The sequence below is a fragment of the Oncorhynchus kisutch genome, linkage group LG14 (assembly GCF_002021735.2).
Source record: "Oncorhynchus kisutch isolate 150728-3 linkage group LG14, Okis_V2, whole genome shotgun sequence".
Taxonomy (NCBI): domain Eukaryota; kingdom Metazoa; phylum Chordata; class Actinopteri; order Salmoniformes; family Salmonidae; genus Oncorhynchus; species Oncorhynchus kisutch.
In genome coordinates this window covers 17,012,945-17,030,493 of record NC_034187.2, presented here as the reverse complement: position 1 = coordinate 17,030,493, position 17,549 = coordinate 17,012,945, and the positions used below count along the sequence as shown (strand labels likewise).

At 41.6% G+C, this 17,549-nt stretch overlaps 2 protein-coding genes across 2 annotated transcripts; both read right to left on the bottom strand.

The window, feature by feature from the left end:
- Positions 1 to 2,683: 2,683 nt before the first annotated feature.
- sptssa (serine palmitoyltransferase, small subunit A) lies at positions 2,684 to 7,315 on the bottom strand. Its single transcript, XM_020501472.2, has 2 exons — positions 7,146 to 7,315; positions 2,684 to 3,550 (listed from the first exon to the last, which is right to left on the bottom strand). Exons 1-2 carry the CDS (start codon positions 7,246 to 7,248, stop codon positions 3,447 to 3,449), a joined length of 207 nt encoding a protein of 68 aa, XP_020357061.1. The 5' UTR covers positions 7,249 to 7,315; the 3' UTR covers positions 2,684 to 3,446.
- A 631-nt stretch (positions 7,316 to 7,946) lies between these two features.
- On the bottom strand, positions 7,947 to 17,451 carry LOC109903219 (E2F-associated phosphoprotein-like). Its single transcript, XM_020499862.2, has 6 exons — positions 17,237 to 17,451; positions 16,655 to 16,842; positions 16,345 to 16,452; positions 16,023 to 16,140; positions 8,476 to 8,601; positions 7,947 to 8,364 (listed from the first exon to the last, which is right to left on the bottom strand). Exons 1-6 carry the CDS (start codon positions 17,305 to 17,307, stop codon positions 8,076 to 8,078), a joined length of 900 nt encoding a protein of 299 aa, XP_020355451.1. The 5' UTR covers positions 17,308 to 17,451; the 3' UTR covers positions 7,947 to 8,075.
- Between the last annotated feature and the right edge of the window lie 98 nt (positions 17,452 to 17,549).

Here is a 17,549-nt window from a genome sequence, read left to right as displayed (position 1 = left end):
TTAGCCACAACAAATTTGAATTTTTACATATAACACATATTGCAAATTTGTAACATTGTATGAATTGCAATTCATAACCAGTGGTGTGTATTTATGAATGCCAAGGGAAGCCAGGTTTCCCCCAAAACGTACCAAATTTTCAAGAGGCTGAATGTATCTTACCGGAGAAAGCATCCGAGCGTATGTGTAGCCCATCTATCTGATGCTGTCTGGTCAAAAAGAGTATAACATTGTTACTGCCCGTAGCATTGAATGCAACGGAAGCCAGCGAGCATTTGGCCTCCCTTGGTAAAAATAGATAAATAATAATAATAGCCAATCAGTGTTAAACTAATCTGAGTCAGCTCAACTGTGAATGGTCCTGGTGGACAACAAAAAAGTGTCAAGGGAAGCCAGTTTGGATTTGCCTTCACACCAATCACATCAAAAGCAAAACGTCATTGACAGAATAAACCTTGAATTGTTGCATCTCGTTTTGTTGTTGTCCTTGGTGGCTAGCTAGCTAAAATGGTCCCTTTCCTAAATTAGCCATGGATGGAGGTAGGGATTTGTACTTGTGGTTTTACTTAATTCTCTGTACTGGCCAATGATTATAACGGTGATTCTTATTCAACCTTAAAGACATTCATTTGGCTACCAAAGATGCGCAGGGAGAGAGAAACAATAGCCTATGTGAACTTTGATTTTATAATCTTAATTGTAAAGCAGATTTAATTTCACCTCCCTAATCATGAGAGCCATTTAAAGAACAATGCACATGATCATGGATTAATAACATAACTCTTATCAGAAGTGATTTTGGACCTGAACTGCCTTGGTTCTAAAAATGTGTTTAATTTCTTATATTCAGATGTGATAAATGTGTTCCTCATTAAAGCTCACAATATAGAATTATGTATAAATTGTAAGAGGCCTTATAAATGCAATATTATATTTGGAGGCTATTTATACAATAAAACAACTAAATAGAAAACTTGAAAAAGACTGAGGATGATTTGACAAACTCTCATAACATATTTTCATTCCTGAACATGTTTTAAACTGCAGTGCTATGGATGAAATCTCTGTTTCTTAAGTTTAGCATTCAATCACTATATAAATTAAAATGTACAACCATCCGAAACCTGATGTAGATAATAAACACATATACGATTGACAGACAGGACAACAGATCCCCTAATTTTTTCTGAGCAGACAGAAAGAATACTGTATGTGATTTCTGAGAAATGCATGCCTAGCCTACGTGAGACTACCCGCTGCAGAGAGTAACAAGAGTCCTGCTTTATAAACTTGATTTGGCAAGCTGGTACTTCTTGCTGGGTGTTGTGTCACCAAGTATTAAACAGTGAAATATTTTCAAAAGATATATTAACTTCATTTGTCTTCATTGTAGACCTATGGAAGGAATATAGATTTAGGTCTTAGTTTGTCTCTGAGATTTCATATGGTAAACAGTCAACAAGCAAAATAAAGTGGAGGAAACATCCAACAGATAATTGATAACAGAATGAATGGAGCATAGGCCATTTGGGCACTTAGAATATAATAATATTTTGTACATATCCATAGCCTACTGTAGCCTACATGACTAAGACAGTCTGAGCACAACCTTATAGGATACATACACACTTTAAGGCTCTGGCCAAGAATTGAAAGTTGAAAGCAAGTCAGGATGGATTCTTCTGAGAAGGAACTGAACAGGGTTGTGCCCAGTAGGGCACACCATAGCAAAACGTTCAGGCAGTAGCTCTCGGTTTCGAAATAGTTTTCTCCCTATACTGAACACGACTCAAGAGAATGATGTGAAGGGTGAACAGGTTTTGTTTTCCACAAGTCTCCCTCCCTCACCAACAGCTGAACTGTTGCTTCAGCTCACAGGGAGCTTAATTCTAGTTGCAACGCTGGCGGGCTGAGCACTTTATTTACACTAGACCTGAGAGGAGCAGTACAAACTCCAAGCGAACGGGCAGAGTGTGTACGTGAGAACATCATCACCCCCAAGCTTAAAAAGTAACCAGCTGCTATTTTAATTTCGAGCCTGTGCCAGTCAGTGTGTTGAATTTGGCCATCGGTTATTCCTTATTACAGCCACTCCCACCGACCTTTTGATTGACAACTGAGTGGCAAGCTAGGCATGAGGAAATATTTTAAATACAGTTATGTCATTGCCTTCACATCATTCATGATGTTATCTTTCACACAAACCAGATAAGATTTTTATGTGACACAACACTAAATCTTTATTTAAACAATATATTGACTTTTAAGATGAAGATCACTTTAATGGTCAATTCCACACATGGACTAACTGAAATTTGACTTCCCCTTTTAACCCCTCCAAAAGACACACATACATGTTTTGGAGAGGTCTGGGGGGGGCTGCCACACTGGGAGCTGTTGTTGTGGGGGGGTTAAGTGCCTTACTCAAGGGCACAACAGCAGGCAATGGCATCTAGGATTACATATCAGCAACCCTCTGGTTGCCAGCTCACTTCCCTTCCAATGTTTCCCGTCCGGTTGCTGGCTCGCCTCTCTAACCGCAAAGCTACCTTCCGCCCTTACCACCTGCTTCTTCCAAAGCAGAGTAACAAGTACTGTATTCCATTTCTTAGGATGTTAATTAACTATACTCATTTCTTACTCAAGACCTTTCTAGATGTACAGGAAATGGCAAAACAAGTTGGAGCCTCAAAATTCTCCACACGAAAGAGATTTATTTTAGAGCATGTGTCAACAGCAATGACACTTCAGAAACATTAAAGTTAAATTGTTTTGTTTTTTTTTAGATTTAGAATACAGACATTTGGTCATTTTTGTTACATATATTAAAGAAAAGATAATGTCACAGTTAGCTTCAGCAATGCCTCCAAAACGTGGCTTTCCATCCTGAGACTGCTCAGTTAGTTTCATAACAAATATAACATTTTTGCTAACCAACATATCAAATCGAAGGTTTTACAGATATGTATACAATCTCATACAATCGTATATACGAATATGTGATAAAATATGCCACCCCTGGAAAAAAAATTCTAATCACAATTGCAGGAGGGATTTAGAATGTCATAAAAAGCGATTTATAAAAAGGTACAGTGAATAGTAACTATGTATATCTGTGCAATAGGAAACAACAAAACCGTTACATTTGCTGTGCAAACTGCAAAGCAACTCAGTAAGACAACAATGGTTGAATGTCCTAGAACATCAGACGTGCCTGTGGACTCCTCTCTGTACTCCCCCCCCACCCTGTCCAAGAACACTGTTCATGTTTCCATGATGACAAGCACAGAAAAAAATTGTTCCAGGAAATGGAATGAGATCCTCGTTCTCTCTCTCCCCGTCTGTCCTCCAGGTCCAGGTGACAGCCATAAAATTAAAATGAGAATTCATTCTAATTCCATGGTGACAGCAGTCACAGGCACACCCAGGCTTGGGTACAACTCGTGTCATTGAACCATCTCAAAGTACTGTAGTATGGCCATGATGTGCTGAGGCATGAACACGTAGCCAGTGTACACAGCCATCCCTGCTACAGATATCAGGATGGAGTCTGAGAGAGAGGTTAAGGAAATGTACCAATACTAATAACTATTATTGACTAGGGCTGCATTCCAAACAGCCCTCAAATGAAGTGGACCACTCTTGCCCGGAAATGTGTCACTTGTTCATCCCACGGTTGTTTTTTCAGTCATCACGGAACCACCGGTAGCTGTTGTGTGTGCTTTATATGTGCAACAGTCAATTATGCATTTCATATCTTGGCTAGAAGACAACGCATCCGAAGACATCGAATACTAGCCATCCGATTATGTCAGGTATATTGGAAATAACAATGTATAAGTGTGATGTCAGGGAAAGTTCTATGGGCAAGCTAACGTTTCTAAAAGCCAACCATGACTTTTATGATACGTGTTTGAGCCGTCATGTGTATTAGTAGCACAACTTCTAACTTATTTACATTTGCTTTTGCTTACACTTATGTTGACTTCTCCATATTGATGTTGGTTTTAAATTTTGGAAGACTTTTCTTAGCAGATGTACAATCATCGCAAATTGAATTATGGGGCATTTCAGGCCCCGGAGTGAACATAATTGTACACTCGCAAACTCAATCAAAAATGAGGGCTGAGGGGCTTATGTTGCCAACTTCCCTTGCTTGACCAATCATTTGGACCGACGACAAAGATGGCCACGGGGTTCCCCTAAGGGCGTAAGGTGAGGGTAAGTGGAGGAGGGTCTTTTATGTGTTTGAAACGCAGCCTAGACCTTTAGTAAAACACAGCAAGCCACAGGTAAGCTAAATATGGTACACCTTCCTAATATTGAGTTTCACCTCCTGCCCTCAGAACAGCCTCAATTCGTTGGGGCATGGACTCTACAAGGTGTTGAAAGTGTTCCACAGGGATGCTGGTCCATGTTGACTCCAATGCGTCCTACAGTTGTGCCAAGTTGTCTGGATGTCCTTTGGGTGGTGGATCATTCTTGTTACAAACGGGAAACTGTTGAGAGTAGAAAAACCCAGCAGTGTTGCAGTTCTTGACACACTCAAACTGGTGCAACATACCCTGTTCAAAGGCACGCTTGTCTTGCCCATTCACCCTCTGAATGGCACCCATACACAATCCATGTCTCAATTGTCTCAGGGCTTGAAAATCCTTATTTAACCTGTCTCCTCCCCTTCATCTACATTGAGTGAAGTGGATTTTCAGCATCTCCATGTGAAATGATCAGATTTATATTTATTATTTAACTAGGCAAGTCAGTTAAGAACAAATTCTTATTTACAATGACGGCCTACCCCGGCCAAACTCTAACCCGGAAGACGCTGGGCCAATTGTGCACTGCCCTATGTGACTCCCAATCACGGCGGGTTGTGATACAGCCTGGAATCGAATCAGGGTCTGTAGTGAGATGCAGTGCCTTAGACCGCTGTGCCACTCGGGAGCCCCAAATATGCCTGGCAAATATTCTTATACTTGCCGGTGTAACCTAAACATTATCTCAGTTTGATATGGTGCTTGTGTATTAATGCTCATGTTTTCATTCCTATATCTGCTACAAATATGTGATGTTTTGGTAATGGAGAAAAAAGCACATGGCTAGCTTCAGTCGCCTGTAATAAGACTACAATGTTGTTTGGTTTATTGTTTGAACAGTCACTTAGATTATATTTGCTTATCGATGCAAAATAGGGTACTTTGACGCATAGCCTATAGATCAAGCTTCATTGCCTACACAACACTGCCCCCACGGCTATGGAAGGGACGATACAGTGCGTTCCAATTTTCATGTGGCACGGAAGTACTCGACTGTCGGAGCGCATTACAAGGAGCCGCCCCTTTTGGACAAATAGGACAAATAGGACAAATACATTGCGATACTGTGCTATGCTCCGTCGGCTCCGTTTGTGTTTTCTGTTTAGACCCCTATAGGCGGATGCTGTGCATTGAGACACAGCCTACGCAACAACAAAACATATCTCTAGTTTACACCGACGGATTTTGATGGGGATTTTTTGATTACATCAATGGATTTAAGGATTAACAAGCGACATCAATAAGGGATCATAGCTTTCATCTGGATTCACCTGGTCTTTCATGGAAAGAGCAAGTGTTCCTAATGTTTTGTACACTCAGTGTACATTTCCTTTTAGTCTTACAACTAGGACCAATACAAATGGGTAGGCACTGGCAGGCTACTGTATAATTCTTCAGTCATCAGATCATTTACTAGTGTGATGTCATCACAAATTTTTGGATAGTCATATCTTGCCTTAAAAAATATATATATATAACAGTTTCCAACTTGATATAACTATCAGTCTACACACAGATAGAACAATGACACCGATATTTCACGGGATGTATAAGTGTGAAGCATCTGGTTGACGTTTCCACTCTCTACCAAATATGCCGAGAGGAAGCCCAATGGCCGTTGTCGTGCCGAAAAGCTCCCCCCTGCCAGAATTCCACCCCCCCTTCGCGTAAACTCGTACCCACTCAATTCTTCATTGCTGCAACTTGCTTGCTAGTTGAGATTTCTGTTCAAGCTGCGTTTCATTAGATTTTGTATGTCAGTTTGATCACGGGGAGGCACTAGTAATGTCTGCAGTTTTCCGTTTGGCTATTTGTTTCAAGTGTATTAGTATATAAATAAATCTCTTTGCCAAAATTCATCATCTCTCCCATGTTTAATTCGACTAGTAGTTGTTCTGAAATGTTTATTGCTTGCCTACATTTTACTCCCTCCTCTGTGTTTAATATAACACACATACATTAATTATTCATTTCAGTTGCCTATCCTGATGTGAAGTTTGTTCTATAGAAAGTATTTGACTCTGATGTGTACCACAGAAAGTACTTGACTCTAGCCACAAAATTAAGGAAATTAGAAAAGGGGGTGGGGTTATTTCGGTAAGGCTATTTTCTGGCCTGACGAACCCCCCCCCCCCCCCCCTTCTAATTTCCTTTAGCCACAAAATTAAGGACATTTGAAGGGGTGATTTCCCTTAATTTTGTGGCTTGAGTCAAATAATTTCTGTAGCACACATCAGAGTCAAATACTTTCTGTGGCACACACTACTGGTTATTGCACACGCGCACTTCAGCCGTTCCATAAAGAAAATATATAAATACATGCAAATAACTCCTTGGTTGTTTTGCCTACTATGATTAATTTGTTGATACTGGAAACGACAAGCTGCGGTCTATCGTGGGTTAGTTATTTAAAAAAATAATTGGTCAACACATTCACTTCTTATGACAGATAAAGCAAATGGAATTAATATTTGAAATACAGATGGAGACCAGAGTTCCACATTTCGCGAGAGTTGCGTAAACACGCTTTTTACAGGTGCGACAAGGCCCTACTACCTGGCTGTAAAAATTCGACCAATTTCACCACACTACACTGTCCTAGGGCGGACTAGTACGGTTGTCCATCAGCAGTAATTGTTTATTACTTTGTAACGACTCGAAATTATAGTGCAAGGTGTAGCCGACTAAACGCTAAGATTTACCATACTAGTCCCCGCTCAACTACATTGCAAAACGTTGAGTTCAGTCGACTACGTAAGGTAATGAACTACAACACCGTACCCAAGTAGACGAGTTATTTTCGAACCATTCTCGACCCAAAAAGGATACTGAAGATTGCTCTCTCCCAAGGTTCCAACATGTATAAAGCCGTGACGAGAATATACTGGTAATACAACCAGGAGATTTTCTTCCAGACATCTTCAAACGCCATAACTTTACGTCGTATTCTCTCTTCTTTTTAATGATCGCCGATTAGTTCCTGGTGACAATGACGTTTAATCACACGTTTTTCTTTGTCAACCAATCACGAATTCCATGAAAAACGACGCGTAAAGGGGAGTTCCCACTTCCTTTCCTGTACTGACTCCTCGGATTTCAAAAGAAAAGCTTATTCTATAAAATACACTGCTACCAAAGAAATGGAGATGGAAAGTACAATCTTTGGTGCTAATTTAAGCCCACTGGGGACCAGTAATGTCCCCATGCGGTGGCCCCTTCATATTTGGTCCCTCCTTGCATTTGGATAAAACTTTTAGGATAAATCTGAACCAAATCTCATGTTACAACTAAGATCTAGTTTACATGATTCAAGGACATTGGGTTGAAATATGCCCTTAACATTTTTTTTCATTGCAATAAACTCAAATGTATGTTTTGTTTTCTTATTATTTCTAGTAATACAATCAGAGGAAAGTTAAAAACACTTTATTTTGATATGTACTAATGACCAACTATCTGTGGTAGCCAGGTCCAACTTCAGAAAAACAAAATAAGTAGATTTGTTGCACACACACACACACAAATAATATATATATAAAATACCAAGAAAAATACAATAAATACCATAGGGGTAAACTTAATATAACGTTGGAGGACAGTGGCTGTACAGCATACCTTTACAAAATACACACCTGTCTTATAACAGAAAAATACATTGGCATGTGCATTCAGGCAATTATAACACAAAAATATGTTGGCATGTGCATTCAGGTAACAAATGTTTTAACAGAGATATCAAAGGTCTCAGCAACAGTCATTTTAGCAGTGGCTGGCGAGGATGTTAAAAAAGTGGTAGACCTCGTCCTTATCGAGCACTGCCACCTCAGTTGAGCACTCTGTGCACTGGACAGGATGGAAGATCTCTCCACCCACCACCACTCCTGAATCTGTGGCTTCAATTGCCGTTGTTGGCTCTGGTTGATGCCCTTTCCTCTTTCTGTTCCTCAGATTGTTCTCGTTGAGTGTTTTGTACCGTAAAATCTCCTCTTTGTTTACTGTGCAGTTCATGACAAACATGGCTCTGTATTGGGTCCTGTATTTGTCATGCCTATGGACAAAAAAAAAACAAGCGGTCAACTCAGACAAATGACGTTTTTCTTCTATTTCGATTAAAGACAATATTCACGGCCAAATTAATCTACAAGTCTTAATTTCTTACCTTTGGCAGTCGAGGCACAGCATGGTCATGCATGCTGGGCAGTTAAGGACAGCATCGCTGCTTGGAAGCCCCTGGGACTGCCCTCTTCTGTTCTGTGAAGATGGCAATCTTCTCTTTTCATTGTACCTGATCAAACAGGGGAACATAATTGACATCTGTGACCAAAACCAACCCTACTCATGGACTAAAAAGCACGTTCAAAGGAGATTCTCCAAGCATGCTTTCTGGGTTCGGGAAACTGACCCTAAATATTTAGATTTTCTTTAAACCTTCACGTGGTTAATAAATAAATAAAAATTATGTCACATGCACAAGTACAGTGAAATGACTCTCTTGCAAACTCAAAGCCCAATAATTCAATAATCCAAAAAATGTTTTACTAGAAAAAAACACAAGAAACACAAGAAATAACAAGAAATACACAATAAAGTAAGCAAGCATACTATATAGGGTTGCAAAGGGCTGGAATTTTTCCAGAAATGTTCCATGCTTAAATTCATTTAAAAAAAGTTAGCTTATAACAGTGAACCTTTTTTTGTGGAATATTGCATAAGGCAATTCTAGATCATGTGCCATATTTTGGTTAAACTAACCCCAATTCAATGGAATTGCAACCCTCTGCATGCACAGTGCATTCATCCATCACATGTGCAGTGCACTCTTCCATCACATGTACAGCTGATTCTCAAGATCTTGCACACTAATGAGATGCTATTGAGCCCACACTACTACACGGTCTAAGCCAAGGACTACATGCTTTCTGGTAAGTTTTGATTACAATACTGGGTGGGGTGAATATATTTTATATGACATACATGATTTTTTTGTTAACTAGTAAATAGTAGCCTACAGCAAAGTGTGTGTAAATCATTTCTAACTTGTTAACAATTTCTGCTAGTTTGTTTTTGCTACCATGTGGGTTTTAGCTTGCTTGAGCCTGCTAACTGAGTATTATTAATTCACCTGTTTCCATACATCATTCATTTTAAAACATTTATCCAAAGGAGTTGTTTATTCTAACTGCTTAACTATTTATCTGTACATGGAACTGTATTTGGGTTTTTTTTAAACAAATTTCTTTCTAATCTTTACTAATGTAGAAGGAAAAGCTGTGTACATTTGCAACTACTGTGCCAAATCATATGTGAAGAATGCAACAAAGATGCAGAATCATCTGGCCAAGTGCAAAAAGTTCCCTCAGCGCTGACAACCTCTGACAAAAGTCCCTCTACTTCTATTCGAGGTGAAAATGATTAATCAGACACCTTATCGATAGCAACAGCTCATGGTCCTCCTGGAATCAGAAGTTTTTTTGACTCAATGGAGGAACATAGAGAAATGCTGTTGAATATCTTACATACAAAGCTCGGGCAACTGCTTCACCTCTGATGCTCACAGGTAATGTGTATTGGAAAAGATTTCTGAATGTTCTTTGCCCAGCATACACCCCTCCAACCAGACATGCTTTATCTAATCATTTGCTGGACGCAGACTTCAACAAGAGTTCAAGTGAAGGTCAAGCAAATCAGAGAAAGCAGACTGTATTGCAATCATCTCTGATGGGTGGTCGAATGTTCGTGGGCAAGGAATAATTAACTATATCATCTCCACCCCTCAACCAGTATTCCACAAGAGCACAGACACAAGGGACAACAGACACACGGGCCCTACATTGCAGATGAGCTGAAGGCAGTCATCATTGGCCTTGGACCACAGAAGGTACTGGTGACAGACAATGCTGTGAACATGAAGGCTGCTTGGTCTAAAGAGGAGGAGTCCTACCCTCACATCACACCCATTGGCTGTGCTGCTCATGCTTTGAATCTGCTCCTCAAGGACATCATGGATACACTCTACAAGTGAACCAAGGAAATGGTTGGGTATGTGAAGGGTCATCAAGTTATAACAGCAATCTACCTCACCAAGCAAAGTGAGAAGAATAAGAGCACCACATTGAAGCTGCCCAGCAACACCTGTTAGGGTGGTGTTGTCATCATGTTTGACAGTCTCCTGGAGGGTAAGGAGTCTCTCCAAGAAATGGCCACATCAGTCTGCCAATATGACCAGCCCCATCAAGAGGATCCTCCTGGATGATGTATTTTGGGAGAGAGTGGTAAGCAGCCTGAAACCTATAGCAGTAGTCATTGCACAGATTGAGGGAGACAATGCCATCCTGACTGATGAAGAAATCTGTACTGCCCTTCCCACTTCACTGTTGCTCCAAGCAGAGGAAACTGCAGTTCTGAAATACATGAAAAAGCGAGAAGACTTCTGCCTGAAGCCCATACACGCCACAGCGTACGTGTTGGACCCCATGTATGCAGGCAAGAGCATCCTGTCTGGTACAGAGATCAACAAGGCCTATAGTGTCATCACTACCGTGTCTTGCCACCTTGGCCTGGATAAAGGCAAGGTTCTTGGCAGTCTGGCGAAGTACACTTCCAAGCAAGGGCTTTGGGATGGAGATGCAATATGGCAGTCGTGACAACATATCTCATCAGCCACCTGGTGGAAGGGACTTTGTGGATCCGAGGCTCTTTCCCCTGTTGCCTCCATCATCCTCCAAATCCCACAATCATCGGCCGACTCAGAGCGCAACTGGTCCTTGTTTGGGAAGACACACACCAAAGCACGCAACAGGCTGACCAATACAAGGGTTGAAAAGTTGGTGACCACCCAGGCAAATTTGAGGCTTTTTGAGCCTGACAACGAGCCATCCTCAACAAGGTTGGAAAGTGACAGTGAAGATGAGGCCTCATGTGCAACCCTAACCCAAATACAGGAAATATATAGTATGCTCAGTTCCAATACCATATTTACATGTGCAGGGATACTGGAGTGATGGAGGTAAATATGTATAGGGGTAAGGTGACTAGGCAAAAGGATATAAGATAAACAGAGTAGCAGCAGCTTGCATGTGCAGTCAGTATAAATGTGTGTTTAAAAAAAAAAAGAAGGTTTTCTCCCACACATTTATTTAACCAGGTAGGCTAGTTACAACTGCGACCTGGCCAAGATAAAGCAAAGCAGTGTGACAAACAACAACACAGAGTTAAACATGGAATAACAAATATACAGTCAATAACACAATAGAAAAAGTCTTTATACAGTGTGTGCAAATGAGGTAAGGCAATAAATGGGAAATAGTGGTGAAATAATTACAATTTAGCAATTAAACACTGGAGTGAAAGATGTGCAGAAGATGAATGTGCAAGTAGAGATACTGGGGTGCAAAGGAGCAAAAAATAAAATAACAGTATGGGGGATGAGGTAGTTGGATGGGCTTTTTACAGATGAGCTATGCACAGGTGCAATGATCTGTGAGCTGCTCTGACAGCTGGTGCCTAAAGTTAGTGAGGGAGATATGAGTCTCCAGCTTCACTGATTTTTGCAATTTGTTCCAGTCATTGGCAGCAGAGAACTTGAAGGAAAGACAGACAAAGGAGGAATTGGCTTTGGGGGTGACGAATGAAATATACCTGCTGGAGCGCCTGCTACAGGTGGGTGCTGCTATGGTGACCAGTGAGCTGAGATAAGGCGGGGCTTTACCTAGCAAAGACTTAGATGACCTGGAGCCAGTGGGTTTGTCGAAAGAATATGAAGCGAGGGCCAGGCAACTAGACCATACAGGTCGCAGTGGTGGGTAGTATATGGAGCTTTTGTGACAAAAAGAACGGAACTGTGATAGACTGCATCCAATTTGCTGAGTAGAGCGTTGGGAGGCTATTTTGTAAATGACATCGCCAAAGTCGAGGATCGGCAGGATAGTCAGTTTACGTTGGTATGTTTGGCAGCATGAGTGAAGGATGCTTTGTTGCAAAATAGGAAGCCAATACTAGATTTAATTTTGGATTGGAGATGCTTAATGTGAGTCTGGAAGGAGAGTTTACAGTCTAACCAAACACTTAGGTATTTGTAGTTGTCCACATATTCCCAGTCAGAACCATCCAGAGTAGTGATGCTGAACGGGCGGGCAAGTGCGGGCAGCGATCGGTTAAAGAGCATGCATTTAGTTTTACCAGAATTTAAGAGCAGTTGGAGGCCACAGAAGGAGAGTTGTATGGCATTGAAGCTCGTCTAGAGGTTAGTTAACAGTGTCCAAAGAAGGGCCAGAAGTATACAGAATGGTGTTGTCTGCGTAGAGGTAGATCAGAGAATCACCAGCAACAAGATACATCATTGATGTGAACCGAGAAAAGAGTCGCCCCGAGAATTGAACCCTGTGGCACCCCCATAGAGACTGCCAGAGATCCGGACAACAGGCCCCCGGATTTGACAGACTGAACTCTGTCTGAGAAGTAGTTGGTGAACCAGCCGAAGCAGTCATTTGAGAAACCAAGGCTGTTGAGTCTGCCGATAAGAATGTGGTGATTGACAGAGTCGAAAGCCTTTGCCAGGTCGATGAATACAGCTGCACAGTATTGTCTCTTAGCGACGGCGGTTATGATTAGAGGTCGACCGCTTATGATTTTTCAACGCCGATACCGATTATTGGAGGACCCAAAAAAAAGAAGCCGATACCGATTAATCGGCCGATAAAAAAAAAAAAAAATTGTAATAATGGCAATTACAACAATACTGAATGAACACTTATTTGAACTTAATATAATACATCAATCAAATCAATTTAGCCTCAAATAAATAATGAAACATGTTCAATTTGGTTTAAATAATGCAAAAACAAAGTGTTGGAGAAGAAAGTAAAAGTGCAATATGTGCCATGTAAGAAAGCTAACGTTTAAGTTCCTTGCTCAGAACATGAGAACATATGAAAGCTGGTGGTTCCTTTTAACATGAGTCTTCAATATTCCCAGGTAAGAAGTTTTAGGTTGTAGTTAATATAGGAATTATAGGACTATTTCTCTCTATACCACTTGTATTTCATTAACCTTTGACAATTGGATGTTCTTATAGGCACTTTAGTATTGCCAGTGTAACAGTATAGCTTCCGTCCCACTCCTCGCTCCTACCTGGGCTCGAACCAGGAACACAACGACAACAGCCACCCTCGAAGCAGCGTTACCCATCGCTCCACAAAAGCCGCGGCCCTTGCAGAGCAAGGGGAACAACCACTCCAAGTCTCAGAGCAAGTGACGTTTGAAACGCTATTAGCGCGCACCCCGCTAACTAGCTAGCCATTTCACATCGGTTACACAAGCCTAATCTCGGGAGTTGATAGGCTTGAAGTCATAAACAGCTGCTGGCAAACGCACAAAAGTGCTGTTTGAATTAATGCTCACGAGCCTGCTGCTGCCTACCACCGCTCAGTCAGACAGCTCTATCAAATCATAGACTTAATTATAACATGATAACACACAGAAATACGAGCTGTATGTCATTAATATCTCAAAAACAAGACGTTTATTCTTTCAGTGAAATACGGGACTGTTCCGTACTTTATCTAACGGGTGGCATCCATAAGTCTAAATATTCCTGTTACATTGCACAACCTCTAGTTATGATATTGCTTACGACCTTGAGCGTTGCTGAGGTGCACCCATGATCAGCTCGGAAACCAGATTGCATAGCGGACAAGGTACGGTGGGATTCTAAATGGTCAGTGATCTGTTGGTTAACTTGGCTTTCAAAGACTTTAGAAAGGCAGGGTAGGATAGATATAAGTCTGTAGCAGTTTGGGTCTAGAGTGTCTCCCCCTTTGAAGAGTGGGATGACCGTGGCAGCTTTCCAATCTTTGGGGATCTCAGACGATACAAAAGAGGTTGAACAGGCTAGTAATAGGGGTTGCAACAATTTCGACTGATCATTTTTGAACGAGAGGGTCCAGATTTTGCAGCTCTTTCAGAACATCAGCTATCTGGATTTGGGTGAAGGAGAAATGGGGGAGGCTTGGGCAAGTTGCTGTGAGGGGTGCAGGGCTGTTGACCGGGGTAGGGGTAGCCAGGTGGAAAGCATAGCCAGCTGTAGAAAAAGACATTGAAATTCTCAATTATCGTGGATTTATATTTGGTGACAGTGTTTCCTAGCCTCAGTGCAGTGGGCAATTGGGAGGAGGTGCTCTTATTCTCCATGGACTTTACAGTGTCCCAGAACTTTTTGGAGTTTGTGCTACAGGATGCACATTTCTGTTTGAAAAAGCTAGCCTTTTCTTTCCTAACTGCCTGTGTATATTGTTTCCTAACTTCCCTGAAAAGTTGCATATCGCGGGTGCTATTCGATGCTAATGCAGTACGCCACAGGATGTTTTTGTGCTGGTCAAGGGCAGTCAGTTCTGGAGTGAACCAAGGTCTATATCTGTTCCTGGTTTTAAAAAAATGGAATGGGGCATGCTTATTTAAGATGGTAAGGAAAGAATATTTAAAGAATAACCAGGCATCCGCTACTGACAAAATGAGGTCAATATCCTTCCAGGATACCCGGGCCAGGTCGATTAGAAAGAACTGCTCGCTGAAGTGTTTTAGGGGGATTTTGACAGTGATGATGGGTGGTCGTTTGACCGCAGACCCATTACGGACGCAGGCAATGAGGCAGTGATCGCTGAGATCCTGGTTGAAGACAGAAGAAGTGTATTTGGAGGGCAGGTTGGTTAGGATGATATCTATGAGGGTGCCCATGTTAACAGATTTGGGGTTGTACCTGGTAGGTTCATTGATAATTTGTGTGAGATTGAGGGCATCAAGCTTAGACTGTAGGATGGCCGGGGTGTTAAGCATGTCCCAGTTTAGGTCACCTAACAGCACAACCTCTGAAGATAGATGGGGGGAAATCAATCAATCAGGGCACAGCTGGGGGCAGAAGGTGGTCTATAGCAAGCGGCAATGGTGAGAGACTTGTTTCTGGAAAGGTGGATTTTTAAAAGTAGAAGCTTGAATTGTTTGGGCACAGACCAGGATAGTAAGACAGAACTCTGCAGGCTAACTCCGCCCCCTTTGGCAGTTTTATATTGTCGGAAAATGTTATAGTTAGGGATGGAAATTTCAGGGTTTTGGGTGGCCTTCCTAAGACAGGATTCAGACATGGCTAGGACATCCGGGTTGGCCGAGTGTCCTAAAGCAGTGAATGTTAACGTGCATGAAACCAAGGTTTTGACGGTTACAGAAGTAAAAAAAAATAGAACGCCTCGCTAATGGGAGTGGAGCTAGGCACTGCAGGGCCTGAATTAACCTCTACATCACCAGAGGAACAAAGGAGGAGTAGGATAAGGGTACGGCTAACGGCTATAAGAACTGGTCGTCTAGTACGTTCGGAACAGAGAGTAAAAGGAGCAGGTTTCAGGGTGCAGTAGAATAGATTCAAGGCATAATGTACAAACAAAGGTGTGAGTGAGGATATGATGGAGTGAGTGTTTGTTGGACTGTGTGTGTGTGTGTGTATAGGGCCCTGTGAGTGTGCAGAAACAGTGCAAATCCTGAAATAAAGATACAAGGTAAACTCAGTCCGTGTAGATATTTTGTTAGCTATTTATCAGTCGTATTGCTTGGGGATAGAAGCTGGTCAAGAGCCTGTTGGTGTCAGACTTGATGCACGGGCACCTCTTACACACCAAAACACTTTTGTAACAGTTTGTTTTATGTGGATACATTGCTTACCTCTTCCTCTTGGCATCCACCCATGCCTGATCCCGGTCATCCTCATCAGGGTCGTACAGTAGTTCATCGTTGGTGGGGATGGATCGCTGTTTCCTGCATCTCTTACCCAACGAACTACCTGCAGAAGAGGATCAAATTATAGTTTTTTTATTGCGGTATCTGTACAACACAATAAGACTGTCGTGAACTTAAAAACATGCTGGATGGAGAATCTCCATTGAAATAGCTTTTTAGTCCGGGGCTAAACTTAATCTGCGTCCAGGAAACCGTCCCTCGGTGTCACAGAGTTTGGTTTACCAATGAATCCGAGCTACACACTTACTTGGTAAGTGTGTATCCTCCTCTTCTGAATCGGAGTCAAAATAAACATTGTCATATAGCTCTGGCAACCCAGGTGTTGAAGCATTATCATTGGTACCCGAAGTCTCCCCTGGGATGGACAGATGGACACTCATCAATGAGTACAGCGGTACAATGTTATAGAGATAAAATGGCCAACAAATTCAGTAAATGCAGCTGAAGTGTTATCACTATTCATAACAGAACGCTGTGCATAGGTATACATAGGCATACTAATTGGACAAGTATTCTCCACTAAAAAAATAACAAATAATGCTAGAAGGAAATTCCACCTGCTGATGCTGTAAGGGGAAACCATTTGCACTCCATAGTTTTAATGGTGGTGCTGAGCTCTGCCTCCATCTCTTTCTCAAACTCATCCCCACTGGAGGACTCACTCTCCCCAGTGAGGTATTCTCGGATGAGTTTCTTCTTCTGATCCGGGGTCCCGTTCAAGAGCACTTCCAGCTCATCCTCAGAGCTGGAAATACAGCAACAACATAGGGATGTCTTGATGATGTACAGTTTTAAATTGGTCATATCCTGTTTGAACAACACTCACAACTTTTGCGCCCCAACAATAAAGTACTTATGGAGGACTGAGATCATTGATTTCAATTGGCACTTTTTGAAATGGAATTGACCCCAACCCTGCATCCCAAATTTGTCCAAGTAGTCTTGCATTTTAAGGGCCTAAAAGCAAATCAAGGTAACATAATGTTAACACAATACCCAAACCATTAACATTGACACGTTAGCCTACTAGTAGATAGCATCACCAGCGACCATGCTTGCATTGAACCACCCACCAGCTTACGTTAAGTCTCCTAGCCATCTAGCCAAATGCTTACGCCAAAACATGTAACCATATTTACCTGTCTTCAGCTCTTTCTTCATCACTTGGCTCCTCTATCTCATATGAATCTAACTCTACGTGTCTGTTCATTTGGTATTTTGAGAATTCTAACAATCTAACCAACGAAAACGGTTAAGAGGTAGCTAAAGATAAACAGAGGAAACTTTTTGGGACGCACGCCAGGATCTTGTAGCTTACTTCCGGTTTGCGCTTTTCAAAGTAAAAGTTCGGTGTGTGAGATTCATCAGTAGAAACGAAATTGTTGAAGTAGCGGACAGTTTTCAATTAATTCGTGTAATGTCTGTTTCTTCCTTGTAATGACTGGAGTAAAA

Coding starts and splice junctions, on each gene's coding strand:
- sptssa (XM_020501472.2), bottom strand. CDS start 7,248: ATGGCGTTTGAAGATGTCTGGAAGAAAATCTCCTGGTTGTATTACCAG. Junction 3,551..7,145: donor TTGGGAGAGAGCAATCTTCA/GTATCCTTTTTG, acceptor CCTCTCTCTCAG/ACTCCATCCTGATATCTGTA.
- LOC109903219 (XM_020499862.2), bottom strand. CDS start 17,307: ATGAACAGACACGTAGAGTTAGATTCATATGAGATAGAGGAGCCAAGT. Junction 16,843..17,236: donor GAAGAAAGAGCTGAAGACAG/GTAAATATGGTT, acceptor CTGTATTTCCAG/CTCTGAGGATGAGCTGGAAG. Junction 8,365..8,475: donor CTGTGCCTCGACTGCCAAAG/GTAAGAAATTAA, acceptor TTTTGTCCATAG/GCATGACAAATACAGGACCC.